At 46.7% G+C, this 27,461-nt stretch overlaps 1 protein-coding gene across 1 annotated transcript in view; it reads right to left on the minus strand.

Moving 5' to 3' along the window:
* Positions 1-19,730, minus strand: part of MAN1C1 (mannosidase alpha class 1C member 1) — a 43,657-nt gene extending 23,927 nt beyond the window's left edge. The window contains exons 1-3 of the mRNA XM_031594973.2: positions 19,457-19,730; positions 18,169-19,074; positions 5,552-5,648 (exon numbers count right to left, since the gene is read on the minus strand). Of these exons, the coding sequence (XP_031450833.2) occupies positions 5,552-5,648; positions 18,169-18,708 (637 nt within the window). The 5' untranslated portion in view covers positions 18,709-19,074; positions 19,457-19,730. The remainder of the gene's footprint in view (positions 1-5,551; positions 5,649-18,168; positions 19,075-19,456) is intronic.
* Between the last annotated feature and the right edge of the window lie 7,731 nt (positions 19,731-27,461).

Here is a 27,461-nt window from a genome sequence, read left to right on the forward strand (position 1 = left end):
AAACACTGTTGGTCTCTTCTGGATGTTTGAAATTAATTTCAGGCTGGCTAAAGGTAACCTGATTATGTATTATTTATTGCTTCGTCATACACCTCCTTGAGGACATGCATCATTTCACAAGAGGGGCCCCAACAGGCCTATTAAAATAAACACACACATTCTAACTGCAACTATTATCCATGAACTTTGAGAGATATTGGCAGCAGTTAATGAGCACAGACTGCTAATTGATGTTAGAATTCAAAGGTGAGATACTTCATTATAATAAAGGAGAAGGTGCCCTTCTACCTTCCAATCACACAGCCCACAAAGTGTCTATGGCAGATGCACTGTGACAACACAAGAGGGAGATAAGCAGAGATAAGTCAAGGTAGCACTTTTCCTCAGTAGATGAGACCCGTTCTGGAGAGGCTCTGCAAAACAGACACTGCCTTTCTAGGTAAGGCTCAAAAATCTTATAGTTTGGGTTTTCACCAGTCTAGGTGAACAAACATCACTTCCCACAGTGTGTTCACAGAAATGCTCTGACTCTTAACAAAGTCCAGTTGTGAGAGCACACTTCAGAGAGATAAGAAATTGCCTCTTGCTTCAAACGTGGGTTTAAGAGGATTACTTATGCTGTTCATTATGAAAGTGAATGGAAGGATCTGCACCTGGACACCTGCTTTCAGACCAGATACAGTGAAGCTCTCATTACTGGTCATGAGTTGAGCTAGGTTAGCAAGGAAAGGATCTAAATACATACTGTTTGTGAATGCAGTGGGTCAGGAGAATGCACATCATCCATTACCACATCTAAGCCAATGAGCAGAAACATAGGAAGCCATTTCAACTTGGAACCATATTCCTTTCTTCTCCCATTAGGAGAAAGTCACACCAAGAAGACTGCAGCTGAAAGGCTGCAAATGCTCTCCAGTGTCTTACAGAACAGGATTATGTTTCAAGATAGCCCTGAAAACTGGGAAAATCTTCTGAAATAACCAGGATGCAATCCAATTGGAACACAAAGGATTTCACCCAGAGGGAAGAACAACAAAGCCTAAGGAATAAATGGTTAGACAGCACTCTGCAAAGAGCGATGCCAAGACTACAGCAAATAACAAACTCAGCTCAAGTCAACGCTGTAATGTTGCAAAAGGAAAAAAACTCACCTCAGGATGGGTAACTGGTGTTTGCTGCAAGTGAGAAGGGCTCTCACAATCCACACTGGTGGAGCCTCAGCTAGAAGAGAATCCAGGTCAGGAAACACATGGGCTCATGTGTAGAGTTTGGAGGGAAGCAAAAGAGCAGGAGAGTAGGGTCAGACACCAGCATGAGTCTTAAAACTAAAGCATGGAGGTAGAACAGCTCTACTGAGTTCCCAACATCTGGTATCTTAGGAATGGCTTAAGAAGGGAAAAGCTAAACGTTCCTTTTCATCCTGTGATTACTCACTAAGGTGAATGGGAATTGCAGGTGAGCAGGAAACCTCGTGAAGGTGCCCTCCTGGAGATGCACCAAAGCGATGCTGAAGAAAGGAAGTGCTACACAGAATGTTTTCTGATCCGTGCAAACCCCCAAAGCTATCTTAGTGACAGAGCACATCGCAGTACAGTTTTGGATGTACACAGAAGTCAGGAAATTAAAAGGGTTGGTTCCCACAGCAACCAGGATGCAGCCTGCCAAGAGAGAAGGAATGTTCCAGCCTAGTCAGAAAGTGCTAATTTTAACACCTACGTAGGGCAGCTTCCACTTCCAGGTGCCTGAAGAGGGCTTCAATGAGGGCAATGCATGTTCTCTACTCTCACCTGCAGGAAAAACCTTGATCCTTAGTTTCCTTGATCTTGAATTATCGGCTCCTGCTTTCAGAACACAGCACAGATTTCAGTTTAGAAATCAAGGTATGACGCAGAGAAATCATGGCTGATGTGAAGAGCATCACCTGGAATGCTGTGCTCATGGACCACGCGACTCTGCAGTGCTCACTAACTGTGCCTTCCTGTCCCCCAGCTCCAGGAAGAAATGGTATTCCTATGTAATCAGATACTCAAATTAAAGCACTATGGCTAGAATTAAGCATAACTTAGGTGTCCTTAACTGCGTGGCTCTACCAGAGCAAGGATATTCTGAGCACATTTAAATTTGTATGGAAACAATCTCTGCCTTTAGAACTCTCTCATGAAACATCTTTATTTTCCAGCACTGATCTTTTGCTCATTATTTCTATTGGGAGCTGCAAATACAGTTTTGGGGTGTAGTAGGTTGGGTATTTTTGGATAATAAAACATCACAAGAAGGATGAATGATTTTATTAAGCCCTGAAAATCCTCCCAGTTTTTGCACACAGATGCCTCCAGCAAAGGCTAAGCAGTTTTCCTGAACTTCCAAAAAAAGAAATTCTCCCTGGTGAGAAGAACAATCTTGAGGGCTGAAAGAGTATTTTAAAAAATTACAAAGGTCCTCAAAGGAAAAATGCCCACCCCAACACAGACCCAAATCTGAGAACACTGAAACCTGAAAGCTGATGCCCTATGGGATGATGTAACATCTGCTGATCAAGAGAGGTAGAGGCTTCCCTTGTCCCAAAAGGCAGCAGAGATGAAAAACTAATAACACCAGAAATGAGAACTTGGCAAAATTATAGAAAAGGAATTTCTGCAGCAGAAACTATTTTAAATGCAATCTCCTGAAGGCAAACAGAAAGCTGTCAAAGTTTAGCAGTAATTCAGATCAGTAATCAATGAGATAGGCAATGAAGGTGGCAAGAAACCTCACAACAGCACGAGAAAGTGTGTGCTAAAGCAGTTTAGTTTTAAGTGGGAAATCCAACACAGCAAAGCCAGTCTGAACCTGTCTAATCTCCGCAGAACTTCCAAGAGTGAATTAAAAACAAAGAAAATAAATGGGTTTTCTGCCACACAATTTAGAGCTACCCATCCCCTCTGAATAAACGAGGAAAAGCCAAACACAGGAGGATAAGATAAGAAAGCCAGAAGTCTCTGGATACTTCAAACATAAAGAGATGCCACTGAAAACTGAAAAAATTTAATTTTTAACTCCTGCTGCTGGTGGCAACGTGTCTGCAGGTGGGTTCGTGTCTGCAGCAGGAATTACATGTAGTACTTAACGATGATACTAAGATGACTAAATGCTCTCAGCACTTCTGCAAGACGTCTTCTTTCCAAAGCAGAGGAGCTGCAAAGATGATATATAGCATTGAATACAAACATCACCCAGCTGGCATAAAGAGGTGCCATGGAAATACCTGGGCTGGATGCTGGATGTCAGCTCAAGCCAGCTGGAAAGGCCAACCTCCACGCTGCATTTGCTGTAGGGTTGCCACCAACACCTCCATAACCCAGAGAAGCAGCAGGGCAGGCCAGCAATGCTCACTCTCAGTTGGCCGCCTTTTAATCACACGCTCAATAACTCTGCAGATGAGACAATTATTTCTGCATAATTAATGCCTGGAACGAGGCGCAAACAACACATATATGGGCAGCATTAAAAAAGAGCCTAAAGACAAGCTCATTGTATCCTTAAATACGATCCCCAGTTAGTGAGAAAAGGAGAAAACAAACAAGAATTTGTCCCTGCCCATCCACACAGTGAGAGGAAGCTGCCTCCACAGCTCCTCTGTGCTCCTCAGCATCTTGAAGGGAGGGCCCAAAGAATGTCCTCTTAGCACAACAACTCCAGAGGATTTTTTCCCTTCTGTTTTTATTTGATGCTCTATTGGCTGTTTTTTTCTATTTTTTTGTTTGTTTGTTTGTTTCCTTATCCTCCCTTTTGCTGTTCTGACAGATCCCAAGACGCTGTCCTACTTTCAGGCCTCATTAAACTCAAAACTGTGCTCGAGGTCAATGGGAAGTTCATTAAATTCGTGAAGGAGCATGGGATGATTAACAGTTTTACTGAGGTAATGTGAAATGTGTTCCTTTTCTCACCAAAGACAGGCCCAGATCAAACCTTTGCCATCCAAACTTTGCAGCTGTTTTCATATCCAAAGAGCTGAAGAGAGACTACAGATGCAAACACAGATACTGGAACGTGCATCTGTGCTTTGCATCTTAGGCCAGCACTCTTCCCCCAAGTTTGCTTTTATTTTCTAAGACTTAAATCTCAATCTTCAGCTCAGAAGGGACTTGAATCTACTTGGTCCAAATCAAACATTTTCAGTTTGCTGCTGAACACAGCAAAGCAGATCTGCTCTACGTCAGCCCCAGAATAAGGATGTTAATAGCAAAGGTGTTTGAAGAAGCCCACAGGACAGGATGTGACATTAATAGTCCTTTTGTTTTTCTCCTGTTCTAACTTTTCAAATGAGCATTTCAAGCTGTAATAAACACGTAAAAGCTTTCACTATTTTTGTCTGTTTTGTCTTCAAGCTCCTTCAGGAATTTTGACATGCTTACCAGAAAGGAGTTGCAAAGTGCTTAACTAAGAGCTGAAGTTAATGCAAATTCTCAACTCTGGGTATCCTTGGGGTGGAAAAAGAGGAAGGGAAAGAAAGAACAAACCCAAAATCACTGCTCCTGACAGAAGTGAGACCATGTAAGTGCAGCATCTGGGCATATGCAGCCCGTGCAACACAGTTCTCACTTCCCTAATTGGATACTCCAGGCCCCCCAGCAACTGTTAACACAGCTTCCATGCAACTTACAGACACCACAGCCAGATGTAATTAACTCTTCTGGTATCTCTGCAGAAACAAAAGAGACAAATGCCTCATCTGTGGCAACAGAAGGACTTGATAGTCGTGCCACAAGCAGAACCCACAGGTTTCTCCTCCCAAAGCTGTGGTTGAACTGCAATGCAGCCCTTCTTCCTCTACCATCTCCACCAGGGGATCTCCTCAGCCAAGCAGCACTGCTGCTCTTCAAGGTTATGAACACCGTGGGGGACACGTGGAACTATTTCCTCCTTCAGACATCCACTCACACACATCTCAAGCTCCCCTAAGCTCATGAGGCTCCTCCAGGAGGCTGCATGTCCTACAACCCACATTAGAGAAGGGCTGGGACACCTGGAGAGCATCACGTCACAATGAGCATGAGAACAGCACTGCAATTATGCAAGTGGCTCACAAAGAAAAAAAGTACTTTGCTAAAGAGTAGAATTATGCAAGTAACCACATGGCATTAAGAGCCTGAAATATTCATTCACTCATTCAATATTTCATGGAATTCACATCTTGCTCAGCAGTGGAGCAGTGACAGAAGAATTGCTCAGTTTCATCAAGTCCTGATGTGTATAAACTTAAACAAACAGCAGCATTGACAGATTTGGACTGACTTTATGTTTTAATAAACACATAGCTTGGTTTTAACATTACTCCTGGATGTGTTTGCTGCCAGATCTGCACACAGAGATGATGCAGGTTGAGCACTCTGCTTATAGGAAGGAGATTGCCAGCAAAAAGGCAGGAAGCTCCTAGGAGCATCACTACATAAAAATGGAAGAAAGATCAAATCTGTCGCAGACACCTCACTGCATTGCTGAGAAAGGAGTGACATGGACGTGTGACCTTAAAAACAAGACGAGTTCACACTGAAATGGATGCAGAACTCACCAAACATGTTACCAATGTGGCCATTCTTAGTCAGCGGTCGCAGCTCATTCTTTCCCAGTGCATACTGCTTGTAGTTATCCCAAGCGAATTTCATCATCTGCAAAAATAAAAACTGAATTATAGCACTGAACTAAAAGTTTTCAGAACTTCACTTCTGGGAAGGAATGATATTTTCCCAGATGCTGCTAGAACTGGCAGCCAATGGCTCATTAATTATAACATCCTTAATCCTCACGGAACATTGAATGAATGGGGCTGCATTCAGCACTGTGCTGAGCACTCTCAAACTCAGCTCTCCTGGTGCATTTCTGAAGTACTGCAGTGTTTTAAAAACACCAAGAGCCTGCTTTTACCCTACGCCACGCAAACCAAGCTGGAATTTTGTAAACGTGCCTCAGGCTCTAAATGATCAGTGTGTACTGGAGGAGCACTGGTGTTTTGGAATGGTAATTAAAATGGGCTAAAAATGGAAGGCTGAAACTGATGTACACCTAAATACAGAGATTCTCAGTTTTGAGTTTTCACATTTCTTTATGATACTGACAACAAAAGTCAATGGAAGTGTAAACCCACCCAACCCCTGCCCTCCTTACAGCAGTGACATGTACAGCTTTGGCAAAGAGGGACACAACGTGTTCAATACTGAGCAAGCAGAAAAATAAAATGGTCTTCAAGGACTGCAGAGCAGCTTTCCTTCTATTAACAGAGCACCTTCACAAGGCAGAAAGGAGAGATCCAGGGCATTTGGGCATCTCCCTATCAAAACTCAGAAGTGTTTTCTTACCAGAGGCCTACAGATGGGCTGGGTGTTTTCTAAGGACCCCTTCCAACTCAAGCAATTCCTTCTGGGTTCTGTGAGCCATCCTGCCCACGCTCAGCACATGAACCTTCCCTGGAGGACTGCAAGGTTTGTGTGCGTTCCAACACACGCACCAGCACAGCTTTTCCTCTCCTCCTGCCCCTTTGGCTTCATCTCTCGTTGGAAAAAATTAAACCTCTCTTCAGCTAGGAGAGACCAGGATTTGTCAGCTTCTAAGGACTGCTTCAAATAAAGCTCCCTTTTGTAACACACAGCCCAGCTCTGAGCAAGTTCAGCCCCAGCATCTCAGTGACCCACGTATTCTTTGATTCAGATAGCAAAGGGAAGAAGGCAGCTTCAGAAAACCAACTACATTCTTCTCCAGCATCACTCAACAAAGTTAAAGAATCTTCCAAAATCCTTCAGGCAAACAGGAAACGTGAGAGAACACAACAGTTTAAAACAAACCTTGGAGTGATGCTGCCCAGCAGCTGTAACAGCATTCACTGCTTTATTTCAGGACCAGAACACACAGGTTACTTTGGTCTGAGGTTCCTATTGTCATTTCAGCTCTTGCTTTTGTCCTTCTCTCTGGCTGTGTGTTCTACAAACCCAACACAGCCTCAGGCACAGCCCTCCCTCATCAGCACACACACAAAACGCCCATCTCCAGGTTTCAGAGCAGAATTCCACCCAGCTGGTCGCATGAACTCATGGAAAACATGCACTGATGGACAACACTCAGACTCCCACACTGCCAGGAGAAGGAATGGGGGACAACCAAGTCAGCCTGGGCTCTCACACGGGTGAATCCGTCGCTCACATTCACTGCCCTGAGGAAAAGAAGTAATGATGGGGAAAGGAAGAAAGCCTCCATAAAATGCACTTGAATACACACCAACCATCTGCCTCAGGATATTCATTTCATTTCCTATAGATCTGGTTGTTGGTTTGTTTTTTGTTTTTTTTTCAGTGGCAGCACTATTCTAAATGGGGAGGTTTTTTTCTTTACCATCATAACAGAACCAATCTGTAAGGAAGCCTGGACTCAGCTTCACACTGCAGCTTTCAGGAAAGTAGTTTGGTTTTTTTTTCATAGAAATGGCTGATAGGGCTTGCACACGAGAAAGGAAATAGGTGGGCAATCTTTTTGGGTCATTTTTCTTCTAAATCAGAGCTTAGGAAGGACTCACCCTTCCCGCACACGGACAGGATGTGGAAACGACTACTTTGCTGCACAGAACTCCTCAAACTGTAATTCTGAGTCAGCATCATTTTAAGCCAAGTAGGAAATTTCAAGTTATTTCCTTCCCTCGCCAGTTCTAACCCCTTCATTTGAGAAGGTCAGAAGGCTCTTCCACAAGAAGCCCACGCTGCATTTTTCAGGTACAAAAAGTCCCACTATGAAATGGTTCCTTGGGCTGTGCTGGCTGTAGTGCCTTCAACCTTCCTGCCCTGTTCTGTCCTGCACTGCTGATCAGGCACACAGAGATGGATGAGGCTGGATGTGCTGCCTACTCTTACTAAAGGGCTGTCAGTTTTCCTTTCCTCACTGCTTTTTAACCCCATGCATTGGAGAGGCAAGATGCACAACACAGCGCTTTCATCTTCCACGATCCAGCTTTCACTTTGCTAGCAAAGTGATCCAGAAGCAGCAACTGGAAAAGTTAAAAAGCACAAAAGCATCAGTGTCATTCTGCTCCTTCTGCTTTCTGCAGTTGTCTTTCCATTCCAAATGCAGCAGCACGTCTTCCAAACCACCAAAGAGATTCATCACGTTTATAGAAGTGGGGACTTCACGTTTCTAAGCTGTACGGGGGACTGAGATGTGCTTTGCAGGAGTTTTTTTCCTGCCAAGTCTCTAAGCATCAAACTGAAACAGAAGGGGATGGAGCTGAGATGCACGAGATGGAAAACTGCATGGTACATCCTCATAAACAAGGCATATTTTATGCCTTTCTAATCATGATAGATCACCACACATCAGCATTTAACATGATGCCATTTTAGATGTGAGAAACGGCACCAGAACCACGAAAATCACAGAGTCTGATCCATAATTTTAGGTTCTGTTCTTACCACGCTGCCTGCCACCTAACAGGCAGTAGTCCCAGCTTTTAGCTGATTTATAGCAGAAGCTTCCAGAATCATCAGAGAATGGCTGGGGTTGGAAGAGACCTCCAAAGATCACCTTGTGCCAACCCCCAGCTCTAGGCAGACACCTTCCATTAGGCTGCCCATCCAACCTGGCTCTGCACACTTCCAGAGATGGAGCATCATCAAGTCCCCTGAGCAGCCTGCTCCAGCATCACACCATCCTCACAGAGGGGAGTTTCTTCCCAACATCTAACCTAAATCCACCCTCTTTCAGCTTTTCTTTCCTCCTCTGCAGCTGCAGGAAGGCCAGTTGTCACACCAGCTCCAAAACCAGGATCTGCTTTTTCCTATTTCCTCCCCATCTCCCTGCCTGCTGCCCCACAGCCCTGCTAAACCCTGCTATACAGTGTCAAACAGATTCCCCAGCTGGGTTAAAAAGATAATTTGACTGATGACAATTGTCAGATTCGTAGAATCCTTAGAGTGGGAAGGGACCTTTAACAGCCATCTAGTTCTCTAGCCATGAGACATCCAAAGCCCCACTAGGTTGCTCAGAGCACATCCAGCCTCACCTCGAAAGTCTCCAGGGACCACTTTTATCTGCTGTTTTTTCAGTATTACTTCAGAGTTTAAAATATCCACATGAAAACCACGTCAGAACGTTAGAAGGCAGCTACAATTTATCTGCAAATCTGCAACAAAGCTGAGCTACCTCTCACACAGCTGCTTTTACCATCATTCTACCCAGCTTTTCATTAAACACGAGCTAAAACCTCACGTTTCCACTCCCAGAGCCCCAGCCTGAGCACACAACTGCAGCCAGGTGCTCCAGCTCCTCCTAACAGCTTCTACAACACAACTCCAACCCTCCTCCACCGAGGGACATTTATCTGCCTATCATTTCATGTTGGATGGTAAGCAGATATTCTATTTTATTTGCTAAAGCAGGACAAAAGCAAGGCCAGCAGGCTGCTCTGCACTGGAAGAAAGGGAGAACAGCACAGAGTAGCCCAGTGCTGTTACTGTCAGCAACAAGGACAGAAATAGAACTCAAGAGTCTCTTCCTGACGCACAGCTTCTGCTAGGAAAGCTGAATGGGAGAGAGGACAGAAAAACAGAACCAAACTAGCTCCTAATTAAACTCTTAATGCAACTAGATTTAACCATGTCAAGAGGGAAAAAAAAGATAATAATCATTTGATGGGACTATCTCAGGCATTAAGACCCAGCTGGATCCAGCTGCATCTAAATCTGGAAGCATCTCAGCAAGAGCAGCTGATTCTGCAGTTACAGTCCCTTAACGAGGTGCTGGGCTGTAAGAGGATGACAATGGGTTTGAAAACAAATTTGCAAGCCTGGACCAAAGCACAGGGCACTGTACAGAGAGGAGAAAAGCTGCAGTCTCATCTTCTTCACTTCAGAGAATCAAAGTTTATAAGAAAGCCCACCAGAAACAAAAGTGCTCTTGGCCCCTCCAATACCACCAGCTTATTTCCTCCAAGCTTCTACAACAGATCAAACACCTGATATTCCACAAATCAAAGCTGATGCTGTAATAACAAAGGCAAACTTTGTTTACGAGGGTGGATAGTGATAGGACAGGGGGGAATGGTTTTAAGCTGAGACAGGGGAGGTTTAGGTTGGATATGAGGAGGAAGTTTTTCAGCCAGAGGTGGTGAGGCACTGGAACAGGTTGCCCAAGGAGGCTGTGGATGCCCCATCCCTGCAGGCATTCAAGGCCAGGCTGGATGTGGCTCTGGGCAGCCTGGGCTGCTGGTTGGTGACCCTGCACACAGCAGGGGGTTGGAACTGGGTGAGCATTGTGGTCCTTTTCAACCCAGGCCATTCTGTGAAAAATAGCAGTGATGAAGATACCTCTGGCCCTACACTTAGGCTGCTGCTCAGACACTTGCTGTCAGGATGTTCAGAGAACTCACATGAGATTGCACTCCGTGACGTACAAGTTGCACCCCGAGGAACCAACTCTCTTAGTTGTGCCCATCTGGAGCACAACCAAATGCTTTCAGAGGAAGAAGATAGCAGAATGCACAGAAATAACAGCAGAAAGCAGGACATCCATTACCAAGAAGGTATTTTAAATTGTGAAAACATACCTACGAGCCACATCACACTGTGCAATGCTTCTCTGTGATGCCAGGCTCAGGAATTACTGCTTGTGCTGCTGTTTCCAAGAGGAAAGGTGCCATATATCCACATGAATGCATACAGACTTTCATGCACAAAGAGGCATAGCAAGCAAATGTTTTGCCCAGCACTACTGCAACGTCAGAAACCATTACCTTTACAGGCTAATGTGATGCTTCACCTCACAAGCTTATTTTGCTAACAGTCACGTGTCAGGAGATGCCTGTCAAACAAGCAACGATTATTTCCACTGTTGCTGCTGGGGTGGATGTACAAAGGCAGGCAGGCAGAGCCCAGAAGTGAGCAATGTGCTTTGTGTGATGATGTTACATGGGTTTCTTTTTTAACTATAGGTTGGACAGTTCAGTAATGGCTTCTCTTAGTGACTACTACTTCATTCCAGCATGCTTTGAGGAATACCTGAGCAATGAGTTAGGCAGTAGTTGTACTTTTACAAATGTCACCTTGAAGTTCCCCTCCAGAGCTCTCTGCATGCAGTACAAGTCATGCAGGAACCCCCCAGCTCTGTGCTGTACCCGCAGGCTGCCTTAAGGCTTCCTACATCTCAAGTTCATCCCTTCACACACACACACAGTCTTCCTAAATCCCAGTTACACGCAAAGACTACAAATCCTCTTCAGAAGTGACCAACATTCCAGATGGATTATGTACAACGAGCAGCTGAACCAAGCCAGAATCCATCTGCTCCTCACCAAGTACCCCCACATTCATGGGCAAGGTGGGTGGAACCACAAACACTGAGCAAGACAGCTTTTCCAGACATGCATTACGACAAGGCAAGCCATTTTCACGTTCCCTAAAGACACCATCTGAAAGAGATTCTCATTTCTGGAGAGCCAGAGCCCAAGGGGATGCTCTAAAAGATGCTGTTGCCATCACTAATCAAAAAAGGGCAGACTGCAGGGAAAAAAAATGGCAGGGATGCTTTTATTTTCTTTCTAGAAGGAAAATAATAAAACAAACAAACAAAAAAAACCCAACAAACTCATCTGTAGAAGGTATCGGGCCTGTCTGTTGGACAGCCTAGGGGACAGATGTCAAACAGATGAATTACAAAAAGAAACAGAAGATACAAGGCTTTGTACTCCTGAGCTTTGGATGTGCGACCACAACTGGCGTTCGTTGTTGGTATGGAATATAACTGCCACCAGAATGACTGAACAGGGGCCAGAATCTGTGCATAAATCTGCCCCTGAGCCATACTGAAGTCAGTCAATAAAGCCTTCCTTGCTCACAGCAAAAATATCCATATAGTCACTGTGAAACATGGTTATGAAAATTACAGTGCACCAGAAGGCTCTGAAATCAGCAGCCCAGAGCTCTAGTGCAGCTGAAGTCAACATATCCAATGTGTTTTCATATGTAAAAAGTGAAGCCCACCCTTCTAATTAAGCAAATCCTCTCCCAGGAAGAGGAGATTCTCAGCCTGGGACACAACAAAACACTTTTGAACAGGAGAGAGGTGGAAGTCAGCATAGGGAGCCAGGTGATAAACAGAACTGATTTACACCACAGCTTGAAGCACAGTCTTAGCCAATGACAATCTAACATAACTGAACCTTTCACATCCTTTAATCAGGAAACGCAAATCACAGCTTTGAATGGAGCTTTGATCCACACTGTACGAAAGGAGTCCTTCTACACTGAGGGGGAAAAAAAAAAAAGGTTAGCACAGTCACAGGTTCACTCAATGGCTCAACACACATCTCATTATTTCCATTTCAGGATCAAGTATTTGATCTTTCCTCCCAACACTAGCAAATTGTGAATTGCTTGACACAAATGACTCAGAAGCCCAAAAAGCACAGAGTCATCAGCAGATGAGAGCTGAAGGAGGAAAGAAAAAAAAAAACAAAGGGTAAATACAAGAGGCACCCTGCATCACTGCACACAATGTTCTGCGTTGGGAGAACTGACACAGGAGCAGAAGAAACGTGTTTGAAAACTGTCTTTGTCTCAGCCCAACCACTGGAACAGGAGAGAAGAGGAAAGTGCAGAGCTGCTGGCACACCTGGTGCTGGCAGGGGGGTTGGAGTTTCACGATCCTTGAGGTCCCTTCCAACCCTGGCCATTCTGTGATTCTGTGCTTTATCTCACTATGGGATGGCTTAACAGGAGAGACTGGGAGGAAGAGTTGAGTTTCATCATCTCTTGCTTGATCACCTGCTGTCCATCTGTCTTTGCAGTCCTTGCTCAGAGGGACAGATTGAAGTGTTGCTGTCCTCTTCCCCTTTCAAGAGCTACTTGTGATTTGAACTTCTGAAGAGAGGAACAGAGCAATTCTTAAGCATTAAGTAGTCAGTAGAGATTAGTCCAATGATTTATCAAAGGTAATAGCTAATAAAACGTACAAGAAACTCAGTCACAGCCTTCCTATAGCCTCTTGTACAAAAGTACTTGAAGAAATTCTTGAACCACGGTAGCAAGTTTATTAGCCAGAAGCTGATAAACTCTTTCAAGAGACCCTCAGTCAACAATAAATCACACAAATGAGCTTGCAAGGACTGGATCTTTAACAGAAATGGAGTTGGTGGAGTGGATGTTAGAATGCTGCTGGCAGGATGGAGAGGAATCACTTTCACACAGCCTCCCATCACAAGAGGGACCAGGATTGGGCCCCAGCACCATTCCAACATTGCCTCACTCAGCTGCCACATGAGCATCACTAACCCAGCAGGCAATGACTTCCTGGTTGTTGGAAGGCTCACAACACTCAGAACAAATGTCTGATAGATAAGATAATCAAACACAATTATGACTTTTCAAGACTGAGGAACCCTAACGTGGTAAGTAAGGCTTTCAAGAAAGCCAAAACAGCACCAAAAAAAAAATCACGTTAATGCAATTAGAGAAATCAACCTGTTCTGCAGCATCACACAGACACTGCTGTGGCTCCAATTCTGAGCACAGACTGCCCAGAGCCATCTTGCTCCATAAACGTGTGGGAGTTAGGTCATGACTTCTGTAGATGCTCTTAGAGAGGAGATGTGCTCTGGGAGGAACTGACCATACAGCCTCACTGCACAGCATCACCCCATGCAAGTATGCAAGTGCTGCTGGAGAAAGAAATGCCGTAGAATTTCTGAATCTCTTCCATCAGTTACTCTTTGCAGCTTTCCTCTTGCATCGTTCTACACACTAACAAACAAAAAGAAAAACACAACAGCTGAAGGAGAACCTGACAGCAACACATTGCCCTCTTTTAGGTTCTTCGGCGGCGAAGAAGGGAATGCTGCTCAGGACTGTCAGAACCACACACTGGAAAGGCCGCAAACCAACAGCAAATCGTTTTCCACCAAAATGCAAGTCCTGAGCACGTTTCTATTTTTGTCAATTACCTCTAGTGACAAACTGTCAAGATATTTGCGTTTAGAAGACTGATCTACCTTAGTATGGGCTTGCTAATCTGCAGCGATGCAGAATAACTGCGTGCATGGGCTCTGACAGCTTTCCCTCCCCTGGGATCTGATTATCAAAAGCAAACACATCTTTAGAGCAGCGTTAAAAGAGGCCAGCAGACAGCAAGGGGAGGCAAACGCAGGTGAGGACGAGAAGAAAAGCCAGGATGAAAGGAATTGCTACGTAAAACAAATGGGTTTCAGTATTACCAGTCCCGGAGGATATGAAGGCATGTGTCAAACCCTAGAGCACTACTCCAGAGGAGGAGTAGAAAAACTGACTGAATTTGGCACCTCTCCCCATTCAAAAGGGACAAAGGACACCGTCAGGTTAAAGTATGAGGTATGCTCTGACATCAGACAAAGAAACTTTCCTTTTGTACCCGAAGAGTAAAAGAACCATTGAATCTACTTCACCACACACATTTTTCTTCCTCCACCTTCGTGACTGGAAGAAAGCCAGCTTGTTCCAATGCATCCACAGACACTTTCTGGTCCAGCTGCTTGCAGTGGTTGCTCTTAAGCACTAGATGGTATTAACAGGGTTGGTATAAAAATACTTTACAGTAATGCTGTTCTCTGTCCTCACTGCTTCCTCACCTATGAGACGCACAGGAGCACAACTGCAGGAAGCAGTCTGTTCTGCTTCATCCATCATCAGCAAAACTGTCAGCTCAGTTCCAACAGCAAAACCTTTATTACTTGTTATGATGCGAAAGGCAGAAACCACACAGTATGATTTTCCCAGATCTGAGGCCGAGTTTGCAGTAGCAGCAGTTGGAGGGGAAATCATTCTGACTTTTCACTGAAGCAATTTGATCTGAAAATTGTTGAGAGTGAATAAATATGGAATCCCACTGTGGCGTTTTTGCAGTCACTTTCTGACTACAAACAGCCTGTTGTTGTTGTTGTCTTTTTGAATACCAGTTATTAGCTGTTTTTTGGCACGTGCTACTGACACGTATGATGTACTGTTCCCTCTGAAGCCATGCACGACTGATTACAGAACTAATACATTTTCAGGCATCGGTTTAAGAGGTGAATAATCAAAGCCCTCTTTTAAAATTTCCCAACCTCCAACGTGGGGAGATGGTTATTTGCTTCTATTGAAGTTTTCTGCAAGAAATCTGAGTGCTCACCTCACTCAGCTGCCCACAGTCACACACAGCTGCACCTCCCAGGCAATCCGCCAGGTGACCAACAACCTTTTGCAGAAAACAGTCTATGCAATACAGGTGCTTTCATTTTCCTTCTCAGGAAAACAACTGCTTATCGATGCCAGACTTGCCTTTAACAAGACAAATTGAACCTAAGAAGCCTACAACTCTGCTAAGTTACCCTCCAGTGCAAACGAGAACACTTACACGCACACGTCAGCTCAGCTAATTGCAGTACTTTCTCCTAACAGGCTTCAACACCTCATTTAAACTTACCAATCTACTTCCTCTCCGTTCTGTACCACTATTAAAAACACAGCACTCACAGCACAGAGTCAAGAGGATACCCCCTACTCAGAATCAATCTGCAGACAGCTCTGCTGCTCCTACTGCTGCCTAGAGCTCTCCCAGACAGCAGCCAAGTAGAAGATGCTGCAGAGGTGAATTTCACACTCCAAGCAACATTATATTTTAAGCAGAATAAAATCTAGCAGTAACACATTAGTTGGCAGTTTACACATAGCCTCAACACTACAACCACATCCTCTTCTTTGGTAGAGCACCAAGAAGTTTAGACGTGGGGTGGTGAGGAGGACATTCTTAAATCACACCATTATCCAGGTTGGAAAAAACCCTTAAGATCATCAAGTCCAACCATCACCCAATGCTACCCAGTTTGCTAAACCATATCCCTGAGCAGCATGGCCACACGTCTCTTGGATGGACTCCAGCACCAATTTGGGCAGGCTGTTCCAACACCTGAGCACCCATTCTGCAAAGAAATCTTTCCTGATACCCAAAGCAAACCTCCCCTCCCCCTGATGCAATCTGAGGCTGTTTCACTGGGTCTTGATAAACGAGAAAAGGGACCAAACCCCTCCTTGCTACATTGCTGATGAATTCCCACGACTTCAAGCTTTGTGCCTGTCCATGATTTTGATTTATAACAACATGTTCTGGAGACAGTGACCTAACACGTACTTTTTTTTTTTTTTTTTTGCTATAAATCACCCTGCCCCTCTAACACAGAACTGCTCTTCCAGCAATTTGAACACATTTCCTGCATATTTCCTGTGCCCAAAGCTACATCATCACATTTCATTTCCTCCTGAAGAAATACTATCAGAATACCTTTAATCAATGAGTTTTTATCTTAATCAAGTGGCCGCACTCTTCAGTTCAATGGACTAGAATAACCTGATGGAAGTTTTCAGTAGCCTTATGTCAGTATGCCTGTTCATCTCAAGCCAGAATGGGACTGCTGGAATTGGAGAAGAGGAAAATACAGAGGAAAGAGAAACAAAAACAAGCACGCATTATCACTTCCTTTTTTTTTTTTTTCCTTTTTTTTTTTTTTCCCCCCCACTGTGGTGAAAAAAAACCAGAATCTATAGTTCTTGGTTAACTGGGTCACGGATTGCAGTGCAATGTCTGTAAGGCTGCCAGGCTTTTACGCACCAAATGTGGGCACGGGGCCAAGCTCTCCCCTCCATCACACCCACGTCACCCTGCTGATGATGGTACCAGCTTTGTTGGGGTCTGAATGAGCACAGGCTCAGGACTGCAAGCATTGCCCTGAGGACAACTCCACCTGTACCAACTGACAGAACAGCCTACAGGACAGTCAGCCTCAAGCCTTATTGAATCACAGAATGTCTGAGGTTGGAGGGAATCTTAAAGATCATCTAATTCCAACCCCTGCCATGGGCTGGGTGCACCCCACCAGCTCAGGCTGCCCAGGATTCCATCCAACGTGGCCTTGAGTGCCTCCAGGGATGGGGCATCACAGCTCTGGGCAGCAATGCCAGCGCCTCACCGCCCTCTGAGTAAGGAATTTCTTCCTAACACCAAACCAAAATGTCCCATCTTTCAGTTTAAAGCCATTCTCACTTGTCCTGTCACTATCAGGCTGTGCAAGTCAGTCCCCCTCCTGCTTGTACTCCTTTCAGTACTGGAGGCCACTGCGAGGTCTCCCTACAGCCTCCTCTTCTCCAAGCTAAACAAGCCCAACTCCCTCAGCCTTCCTTCACAGGAGGTGCTCCAGCCCTCTGATCATCTTCCTGGCATCCTCTGGCCCCGCTCCAACAGCTCCATATCCCTCCTGTGCCGGGGGCCCAGAAATGGGCACAGTACTGCAGATGGGGCCTCACAAAGGCAGAGCAGAGGGTAAATCCTCCCCTGCCCATTGCCACCCCTCTGCTGATGCAGCCCAGGGTGCTGTCAGCCTTCCGGGCTGCAAGCACACACCGCTGGCTCACATCCAGCTTTTCCCCCCACCACAACCCCCACATCCTTCTCCGCAGGGCTGCTCTCAAGGAGCTCATCTCCCAGCAAAGCTTTCTCTCCGTGACCACGAAGGCGCATCCATCTGTACATCCCCAAAGTCGGGCACAGTTCCATCATCTCCCACCAGCTTTCACGTTTTCAAACACCACATCTCGGGTGGGAACCTCTTCAACAACCACACAAGCACGTTTCATTTTTTCCCTTGAATAACACTAAAGCTGAAATCTCCCTTTCGCCTCAATTCAGTGCTTTCCAGCCTCGCACTATTACATTACCCTACGTTACCCTAAGACCAAGAGGTGTGTGTACACAAACATCACACCTGCCAACATGTCACGGGAGCAGCCCACGGGCAGAGATGCTGTCCCTTCTCTAACTCATCATCCTCCCTGGATGGAGAAGGGAGCAGTGAAGGTGATGGGGCCTGGTTTGGGAACTGCAAGATGAGAGATGTGAAGAGCATGGGCTGACAAGGGGTGATCAGGACGGGACTGTGAGGGGATGGATGGAGCGACCGAGAGGGGCAGGGCTGTGATTGGGACAACGCAGCTGTGAGGATGAAGCCTGATGGAGGAGGAGGAGGAGAAGCGAGGCTGTGAGGCTGCCCATGGCATGGGGATCAGGGGTGGGAGCCAGCACAGGGGACACGAGGCTCTGAGGTGAGGGCAGGGCTGGGGTACGATGCTGTGAGGAGAGCGGTTCTGCAGTCCTCACCTCTTTGATCTTCATCTTCCGGGCTCGGATGTCGGGGTCCTGGTCGGGCCGCCCGCCCCGCACCGGGTGCCGAAGGCTTTGACGGAACCGCTCGTAGTCGAATTGGAACGGAGCTCTCGACTCGCGGGGAGTCCCGGTGCCGACCTCGGCCGGGCGTTCGCCATCGGGTCCCTGCGGGCGGGATGCCGGGGCCGTGTGTGCCGCTGGGGCTGCGTTGCGGGCTCGGAGCTTCTCCCGAAGGCGACGCGGGGCGGCGGGGCTGGCGTGGCGGGGCTCGGCGGCGGCGGGCGGGCTGCGGGGCAGCTCGGTGTCCCGCGTGGACGACGACGACGACGATGATGATGAGGAGGATGAAGAGGTGGCCCGGCGAGGCAGGAAGAGGCGTTTGAAACGAGAAGAGTCAGGCAGGAGGAAAAGGGCCCCGAAACACAGCGTGAGCAGGCCGGAGAGGAAGAGCAGGAAAAGGAACTTCTGCGGCAGCCGCAGCCCCAACGCCGCCGGCCAGCCCGGCATCCCCGGCAGCTTCCGCGGCAGCACCATGGGGCGGCGGATCGCGGCCGACGGGTGGGAGCCTCCGCCGCCACCACCGCAGCGAAGGGCTCAGAGACGCGGCGCCGCGGACGCCTTCACGGGGCCGCACGTGGGTGGGTGCGGGGCGCGATGAGACGCGGGGCTCCGCCGCTGCCCGGAGGTCCTGCGGGCGGGCGGGCGCTGCGGGGCGGGGCGGCGGCGCTGCCCGAAAGGTTCGCGGGGCGGCGGCTCAGGGTCCCCCCGCCCGGCATGAAGGCGGCGGGGAGCGCATCCCGGGGCGGACGCCGGACGGCGGCTTCCAGACTCGGCTCACGGAGAGGTGCCGGGCAGGCGCGATCCCGTCCGTTTAGGCGGTGGGTTCATGCTGCGGCATTTCTGCGGGGAGGAGGGGAGGAGAAGAGCGTAAGAGCGCGTTATTTCCACGGAGGAGCTGCAGCCCCCCCGGCTCTTCCCCCACCCTCCAGCGGCATCGGTTCGCTTTCGCCCTCTCCCTCCGGGCTTCCCATCAGCCGTCGGATCGCTCGGCTCCGGCTGGGATCTCCGGGCGGGAGCCGAAGCGTTTTGTTTTGCTGCTCAAACAGCTCCCAGCGCATCACCGCTCTCTCCAACCTCTGCCGTTACTCACATCCCCTCGCTCCCTCCTCGGGTCTACGGGAAAAGCTTAACTTTCAGACCACGAAAGCAAGCGGGAGCGCTTCCAAAAGGCGTTTTAAAGCCTGTCATCGCGGTGTTCTCCCGGGGCGCCCCGCTCACTCACCCCTCCGACCGCTCCGAGTGACAGCGAGCGCAGCCCCGCTGCCGTCAGCGCCGACGGGCGCCGTTACATCAGGAGGCGGCACGGGGCAGCCCGCCGCTCACACGGGCAGCTCCGCTCTCCCGCCCACCCATCGCTCAGCATGGATCTAAGCGCATCGAGCCGCTCGGGGGGACTTTTCCGCCCCGTCCCTCCCGAGGAGCTCCGCCGTGCAGAGCCGCGCAGCACCGCACGCCGCCAGCGCCGCTCACTGCGACAGCTCCCGCAGCCCCGCCCCTCCTCCCGCCCGCGCCCTCGGTCACCGCGCCAGCCCAACGGCCATTCGGGAGGCGGCCAATCAGCAGCCCGGATCCTGCCCGCCGTGACGTTAGCCCCGCCCATCGTCTCTCCCCGCCCTCGCTTGCTATTGGTTAACGGGTGGAGCTCGGCCTCGCCCATTGGTTCTTCTGAACGTCAGGAAAGCCGGGAGGCCCGCCCGCTTGTTTACCACAGTTGCTGGGCTCGGAGGGGCGGCGGTGTGCCGTTGTCCCGTTGAGCTCTTTGCTGGCCGCGTGTCGGCTGCGGGTGGCGGAGGGCTGTGAGATACCTCAGGCTGAGGGAACACACGTGGGGAAGCGGGCTCGATGCCTGAGGGGCTGCACGACCCTTACAGGTCGAGACACCCCTGGAAGGAACCTTGTCTCCGTGGGCTGACAGCCACCTTTCTATAGACACAGTTGCCTTTTTTCATTTCCATAAACCCCAAATCAGCTCCTACCGTGGAACACCCCTGAGCCCTAAATCCTTAAATCCTCACTGTGCTCTGTGCTCCCCCTCAGCACATTGCACAAACAGCAACTCAGTCTGATGGTCACCTTGTGAGCTGTCGCTGAGGGCAGCAGGCTGAAACATTTCTGCTCGTAAACGCTTAGAAAAAAGTACACATCTGTCACAGGATGAGCAGTGAGACAAAAAAAAGGCTCCCACCCAAACCCAAAGCCCTCTGAGGGGCTGAGGAGCAGCACTGGGGGTGGGGAGGGAGAAGAGCGATAGGATGACAGGGAAAGGTTTTAAACTAAAAGAGGGAAAGCTTAGGTTGGATATTAGGAGGAAATTCTTCGCTATTCTTCTTTGCTGCTCAGAGAAATGTGGGTGTCCCACCCCTGGAGGTGCTCGAGGTCAGGTTGGATGGGTGTCAGGTCCCCTCCAGCCCAACCATTCTGTGCTATGACTCTGAGAGCAGCTCCCAGGAAAGGCGAAAGCACAGCCACGGAAGTATTGATGTGACTAAACTTAGAAAAGCTAAAAGAGAACATTTTGTAGGCTGCAGAGGAGCTGTGAGGAAAGAAAAATCATCTGCTGTTTGCATCTTCCTGTGTTCAGGGAAACAGGAGCACGTTCCTTCCTCATGAATAACTAAAACCACAGGAGAAAAAGAAGTGCTTTGATTTCTGGGTCTAGCAGGGGCCCACGTTTTAAACTGTTCAACCAATAATTGGTTCTGCTGACATCTTCTTATTCAAAGTGCTGACGGTGCTGTGAAGCAGGCAGGCAGAGCAGCTCTAAGAGGAGGATTGCAAGGAGGGCTGTTGACCCAAGGCCTGCAACCATCCCGCTTTACCAACCTCCTTACACCCACACGACTACCGCAGGCCTTCATCTAGTCAAAATAAAAATAATAAGTAGCTCTTGTGCTTTCAGATCTCTGGTGGCTGCCCTGTGAACCTTGGACTCATAACCACCCCCCCCCTCTCAGAGGCAAAGCTGCACCTTGATGATTTGGTTTTGAATTTGTGCCATCTCCTGTGGTTTACAGGCAGGACCAGTTCAGCCTGAGCAAGGAGCGCATCCAGGCCACTTTCTCTGCATGCTGTTCTGTCTGCATTGTTCCTCAAGCAGCTGCTTGAGGAGTGCTGAGCGCTCGGTGCTCTTGCTTCCCTGCCCCATAGCTATACTGGGGGGAGGGGGGTACATACCTGCTCTGTTGGACAGGTTGCATGGGAGCCATGCTGAGTGTAGCAGACACTCCAAAGGCTCCTCGGAGAGCAGAGGAGCTCTTTGCAAAGGATATTTTGCTTTTGCTTCATTGTACACCTTCATAATGCAGTTCAGAAGATGGGAGGAAACCTGAAAGCCACCTGCCGGCTCTGTTATTTTCAGCGCTGGTTCAGTTGGGAAGGCTTTTATAACCTCTCGCCTTTATCAGGGACCCATTTATCAGCACTCCTCTAGGGACCATTGCTCCATAAGCTTCCATCACTCCTTCTCTGATCCCTTAACACCCAGCTTCAGCCTCACACTGAAAAAAAAAAAAAGAAAAAAAAAGAAGCAGCATTCACCTCCAGATCTCTTCCCTGGAGAGACCACAAAACTGATTTGCCTCAGCCTTATCAAAACAAACAAACAGAACAACAACATTCCCACTATTGTGGTGGTCCCTTCATCTTCTTAGTGATGGCCCCAGGACTGTAGAGGTCAGATAGCACTGCTTGCTAAGAGGATCTGGCAGCATCAAGGAGGATAAGAAAATACACAGCTGAGAACAAATCAAAGGGATAATAAAACAGTTCTGAACAAACCGAGGGGGTGTGATGAGCTCCTCTCTTTAGACAGCAGTAATAGAAAAGTTGGAGGCTTATGATTATACTAGATTAAGATTTTTTTTTCTTTGTGTTTAGCATGATGTTGTCTTGAAGGTAAATGCTTACACATTAAAGGTTTTCTGAATGAGGTTAAATTATAATATCATTGTTCTTAACAAAAAAAAAAACAAAACCAAAGCATTGTCTTCAAGGTAAATGTTTAATTACTTTAAAAAAAAAAATTGTAATAAGGCAAAAAGCTCAGCCTGTGTGTACAAGAAGAGTTCCAGACATAGCAAAATAGTCACAGGACTTGGTGCTGAAGGAGCTAGGAGAGTGGAGTGTAATTCCTGGAGAGATGGGGGTCCTGCTGCGTTTTGGTTCTGGTTTTTAGCAGGGCTAGAAGAAATAACTTTGAGAAAATCACTTCTTATGGCCATAAGAAAAAAAGAGAATATATCTCCTTCTCTGTGAGGAAGAAGAGCACGAAGCAATAGGTAACACTGAAGGCAAAAGTTTGGCAAAATAGTTATGCTTGAGCCTCCTGCCTATCTGTTAAAATAGGCTTGATTTCTCTCCCTCTTCTTACTATAGGAAATGGCTCCTCTACAGGAGAGGTTGGGATGCCTCTTTTGGGCTGGAACAGCACTCATCCATAGCCAGAAAACCTTCAACTCAGAAGAGCCACTAAGCTCTGTGACTTTTAGTATCACAGCAATGACAGGTTAGAATGGGCAGGTTGAAGAGAGGCTCCGTATTGCTGGTGGGTAGCTTGAGTTAACGTGGTTAGTTTTGCAAAAACAAAACAGAGGGAAGCAAACAAAACAAACAGCAGCAAAACCTAACCTCAAACCACTTGTCCTCACCTGCATACAGCGAGGGCTGGTGTCTCTTTAAGCACTATGTGTAAGCTGTTGCAGCTCTCATCACTTTATCTAGCTGCGATCAGAAAAGGGAGAATTGTACAGTCAAGCTGGCAGGTGTGTTATGCATACAACAGCCCGAAACTTTCCTGAAGTGGGTCTCATCTGCACGTGATGAGAATGAGCACAGCAATCCCTGACGGCCTGTAATCAGTCAGAACAGAAGAAATCCATCTGCTATTGATTATTCCAAGGTTTTAAAAAGCAGTGAAGACACAAGGCTCCCAAGAAGCCTAGGATAATTAGAAACTTTGTTACCTGCTACGTGAATGGGAATTGCAGATGCACAATACATGTAGTAGAGTGCCAGTGGAGTCTGCTTTTACCTTAAGGCACGAAGCACAACAGCACTGTTAGGTTATGTTGTATAATGATGCATTGCTGGGATTGGTTTGGTAGAAGCTATTCTAAAAGGCACCAGAAAAGCTAAATTGTAATAATGTGACCATGGCAATGCCAGCACAGCAGTACAGATATACACCCAGATGAGTTCAACCAACAGCACCAGTTCCCTCCAACAACAGCATGGAGTACCAACCCATGCATGGCACAAGAAAACCAATACATCAAATAGCTGATAAAGATGTAGTAAGATACTTCAAATGCACGGTGCTTTGGAGCTGCCTTCCTCTACCTCCCCCTCCAAATGACCCTGTTGTCATCTGTTGATCATCTTGTGCTGCCAAGGAGCAGGCTGGCAGGCTGAAAGTAAGGAAAGAAATTCATAATTTCAAAGCAGGACCTGCTCGGACCCACTGTCACACGTTACAGATGTTGGGCAGAAGCATCCAGAGCTCCTCATGGGTTTTTGGTTAGCCTGGTGTTTTGTATCCTGAGCATTGCTCTGAGGATGCTGTAGTTTTAAGCTTGTTTGCAGCTCTCTCTGTAACTCTGCTATGTCAGGTAGGAAGTAAAAAGATGCAATTTTGAGCTCAGCAGGAATGCACCTCCTTATGCAATCTGGGTAATGAGACAAGAGAACGCCTGTAACTGAACAGTTCTGCTCCAGCCTCTGCTGGCTCTTCATTACTCCTGGTCCTAAGAGACTGTGCCCTTGTTTTCAGAGGGTAAAAAGCAGAACTGGAAGGGCACATGGCATCAAGGGCAGAGGGAAACACCTGTGAAATACAAGCTGCACTAACTAAGGTCTTCCCATTGTAGCTGTAAAGCAACTTGTGTGCTTACTCTATTTAGGACCTATTTGAAGTGCTTCAATAGCTCTACTAAAACCTCCCATCGCATCCCACAGGCATCAGGTCAGCACAATACACAAACGCGAGGCCACAGCAGAGCAAGCAACTCAATTCTGACAATTCCCCCATAACTCAGTCTCAATTCATACAATGCCAGCTATCAATTGGATCACAGTGTTACAATCAACATGAAAAAAGCAAGGCCCACCTGCATGTCACCCTCAAAAGGAAAGGCTCTGCTCTCTCAGTGCTGTCTGTGGCCATGGACAGTCATGTCTGGCTGGTTAACACCCACCTTACCAGCAGAGATACTCCCAGGTAACTGAGGACACAGCCTCTGGGATTCATTTAATTACTCTGAGCGATGAGAATATGAGCTCAGAGGAACTGAGTCAATAAGCTCCACCTACAGATTAGGGAAAACCTCCTGCTGGATCCTCTACCTAATGCTGCACAGCTGAGAGGTGAGACGAGAGAACTCCTGGCTTTAACTTGCAGTCTGGTGGCAAAGGTCAGGGCTCAGAATTGCGGTGTGACTTTGTATCCTCAACATGAAATGAATATTTCTGACTCCTGCTGGACCCAGTGCTGTAATAAATGCTGCGTGAGAGTGAACCGGATTATCTTCTGGCTCATGCATCAACCACAAAATTACAGGTTTCTGTTTAAGACCATTGAAGAGTCCTGTGATTTCATAGCAGACGTAAAGGAAAGAATGCGATTTTAAAATATGAGCCAGATCTGCAGGTCTGACATATTTTTAGCATCATTCTGCCTTCTTTAACCACCCACCTTGCCTTTTCTTTCTTTTTTAAACTTGCATACAAAACCAATTTGATCTGGAAGTCACTGACAGGCACTACACCAAGTTCCTGTAACAGCATTTGCTTGGCATCACCTTGATGATAACCATCTTCAAAACCTGAAAGCTGTCTCCTCCGAGCCTGCTCCTTTTCATGCTAACATGACACTTCCTTACAGGTAAATCAAAACAGAAAAAGAACCCCAACGCATTCTCTTGTTTCTTTTGGTGATCCGCTCGTTGACACATCAGCTGTTCTTCTGCAGAGGTTAAATGATAAGTAACATTCTGTGTGTCCAAAGATTGCCTAATTCAACAGTAATTTGCATGTTCTGCTCTGCAAATACATCATCCTTGAATTTGCAGCCTTCCCTGGGGAAAGATGCAGGAAATGATGACCTAGGAACGTACTGCATGACAATGGGAAATGAAAGACATCAAAAGCAAATTGCTGAACATGAGAAATGTCAGATACATACACTGCTTTGGTTTAAGATCTTGTTGTTGTGTACGTGAACGCTTATTAAGTCTTGATTCTTTGCCTGAGATTTCTAAGCATGTAAGCACAGTTTACTACAATTTTAGTTATAGTAACAGATGAGCTTAGAGGAAGGCCATCAGTGTGTATTGGTGGGGCTTTTCTCCCAAATAAGACGTAGGGATCTTTGAAGAGCAGAAAGCTAGAGCTGCTTCAGATCAGAAGTGATCAAGGAGACTCAGATGAAGGGACAGTATCCAAAAAATGACTGGGCGCAGTTTCACACTGATGGGCTTTTAAACATCAGCTCTATTGGAGTGACTTTGCAGGGATAGCAAATAAGAATTCTACAAGAAGAGAACACAGATAAGGTCGACTCTAGTTGCAATCTTAACAGGCAGATTCCCAGCAGAGCAAGCTGAGGAACCCTTCCCCTCCCCTTGTACTTTCCCTGAATACTTTCAGGCAGAATTAACATCAGCTGAACTTGATGGAAATTCTCCAGTTTTACATGATTTAACCAGAAGGCTCCAACTCAGCTGAAAAAAAAAACCTCACATGAAGTGAGGATTGTAAGAGCAAGCCTGAATTCCCAACTCTCTGTGTAATGAAGCATGCTGGCAATTATTAGGTTTAGATCTTTCTGTAAGGAGAATATTGATGGGGAAAGTGCTGTGCATACAGTTGTTTATTTGAAAAAATAATCCACAAAAAAAAAAAATCAATTAAAACCCTGCACCTCTGGGACTGTCTTTGAAAGGCATGTGATGTGACTCAAGTAGAGAAGTGATCAGCCTACAATAATTTAGATGTTCCTGTTGCTATGGATACTTTTTTATATTTTTTTTTAAAGTGAAGCATACCATTATAATTTAAATTTCCACTAACAAAAAAAAAAAAAAAAAAAAAAAAAGCAGCATACTAAAAGTAATAAAAAACGCCAGTGACAAAATTGTTTTATTTTTTACTGTCAAGTTTTATGCTCGTGCTGTGACAGTACACAGAAGTGATAAATTTGCCACATCTGAGGTTTAATGCTTTTACACTTCTTTTTGTGCACTGCTCTGACTGGGGCTCACACTATGAGCATGCAATGCAGGCAATAGCCAAGTGACAGGCCTGCTGCTGAAATGTCACATTAAAATTCACGCTGTTAAACAGAAAGAAGGTTTTGTTTGAGGCAAGACCTGAGAAGAAGCAAGTTTGGGGGCTGGTGAGGCTGTTAGGAATATGGAAAGACAATGGTACGAGTCAAATGATTCCAGCAAAGTATCCCTGCAAAAAAAAAAAAAAGAAAAGGGGCCTGGAGTGGCATGACCAGAAATAGGATTATTAACAACCACGCCAGAAACTGCCCCTGTGATTTGCAGGGAGAGGGCATTTCTTTGCTGATTGCAGGCACTGACAAAACTTCATCCTGGGATGCTTTCCTTTCGCACTGCTTGAGACTGGAGTTTTTGCTGGGGCTGAAAGTGCTGATAGCAATGGCTGGAAAGAGAAACAGCCCTCAGAAGCACAGAGTGGGAGATGTGCATTTCAGCTTGCAGAGTGGCTGAAAGCCCCAAGGGGTCAGGATCACCCAGAGCTCATTTCAAAGGGGAAAAACAGCCACATCCAGCAGCAAAATATGCTATTTTATGTGTAACCACTGACATGGTTTTTCTGCATTGATGGCCCAGCAAACAACCTCCTCTTCTCCAGTTGTTTCCAGTTGCTTCCTGCTATGCACCAAGGGAGAAAGAAAAACCCAACCAGACAGAAATACAAAGTTTTCTACACATGAAAAATGCCGTGGTAAAAAGTAAAGTCAAACCAGCACAAACATTCCAAAAAAAAAAAAAAAAAAAAGGTAGAACTTTTATTTTTCTCCATACATTCTTTTTTCTTCTTAAAAAATATCTACATACATATATAGCACTGTGTATATCAGTATATGCTCCTTGAATCTCTAGAAAAGAAGAAAATATCATTGTACAGAGAAAGCCTCACAGTCCATTCCTGCAATACAATACCTTTCTTAGAGAGATGAGCATTCCCAGAGCTCAGCACAA

The sequence above is a fragment of the Phasianus colchicus genome, chromosome 24 (assembly GCF_987193195.1).
Source record: "Phasianus colchicus chromosome 24, bPhaCol1.hap1.1, whole genome shotgun sequence".
NCBI lineage: Eukaryota > Metazoa > Chordata > Aves > Galliformes > Phasianidae > Phasianus > Phasianus colchicus.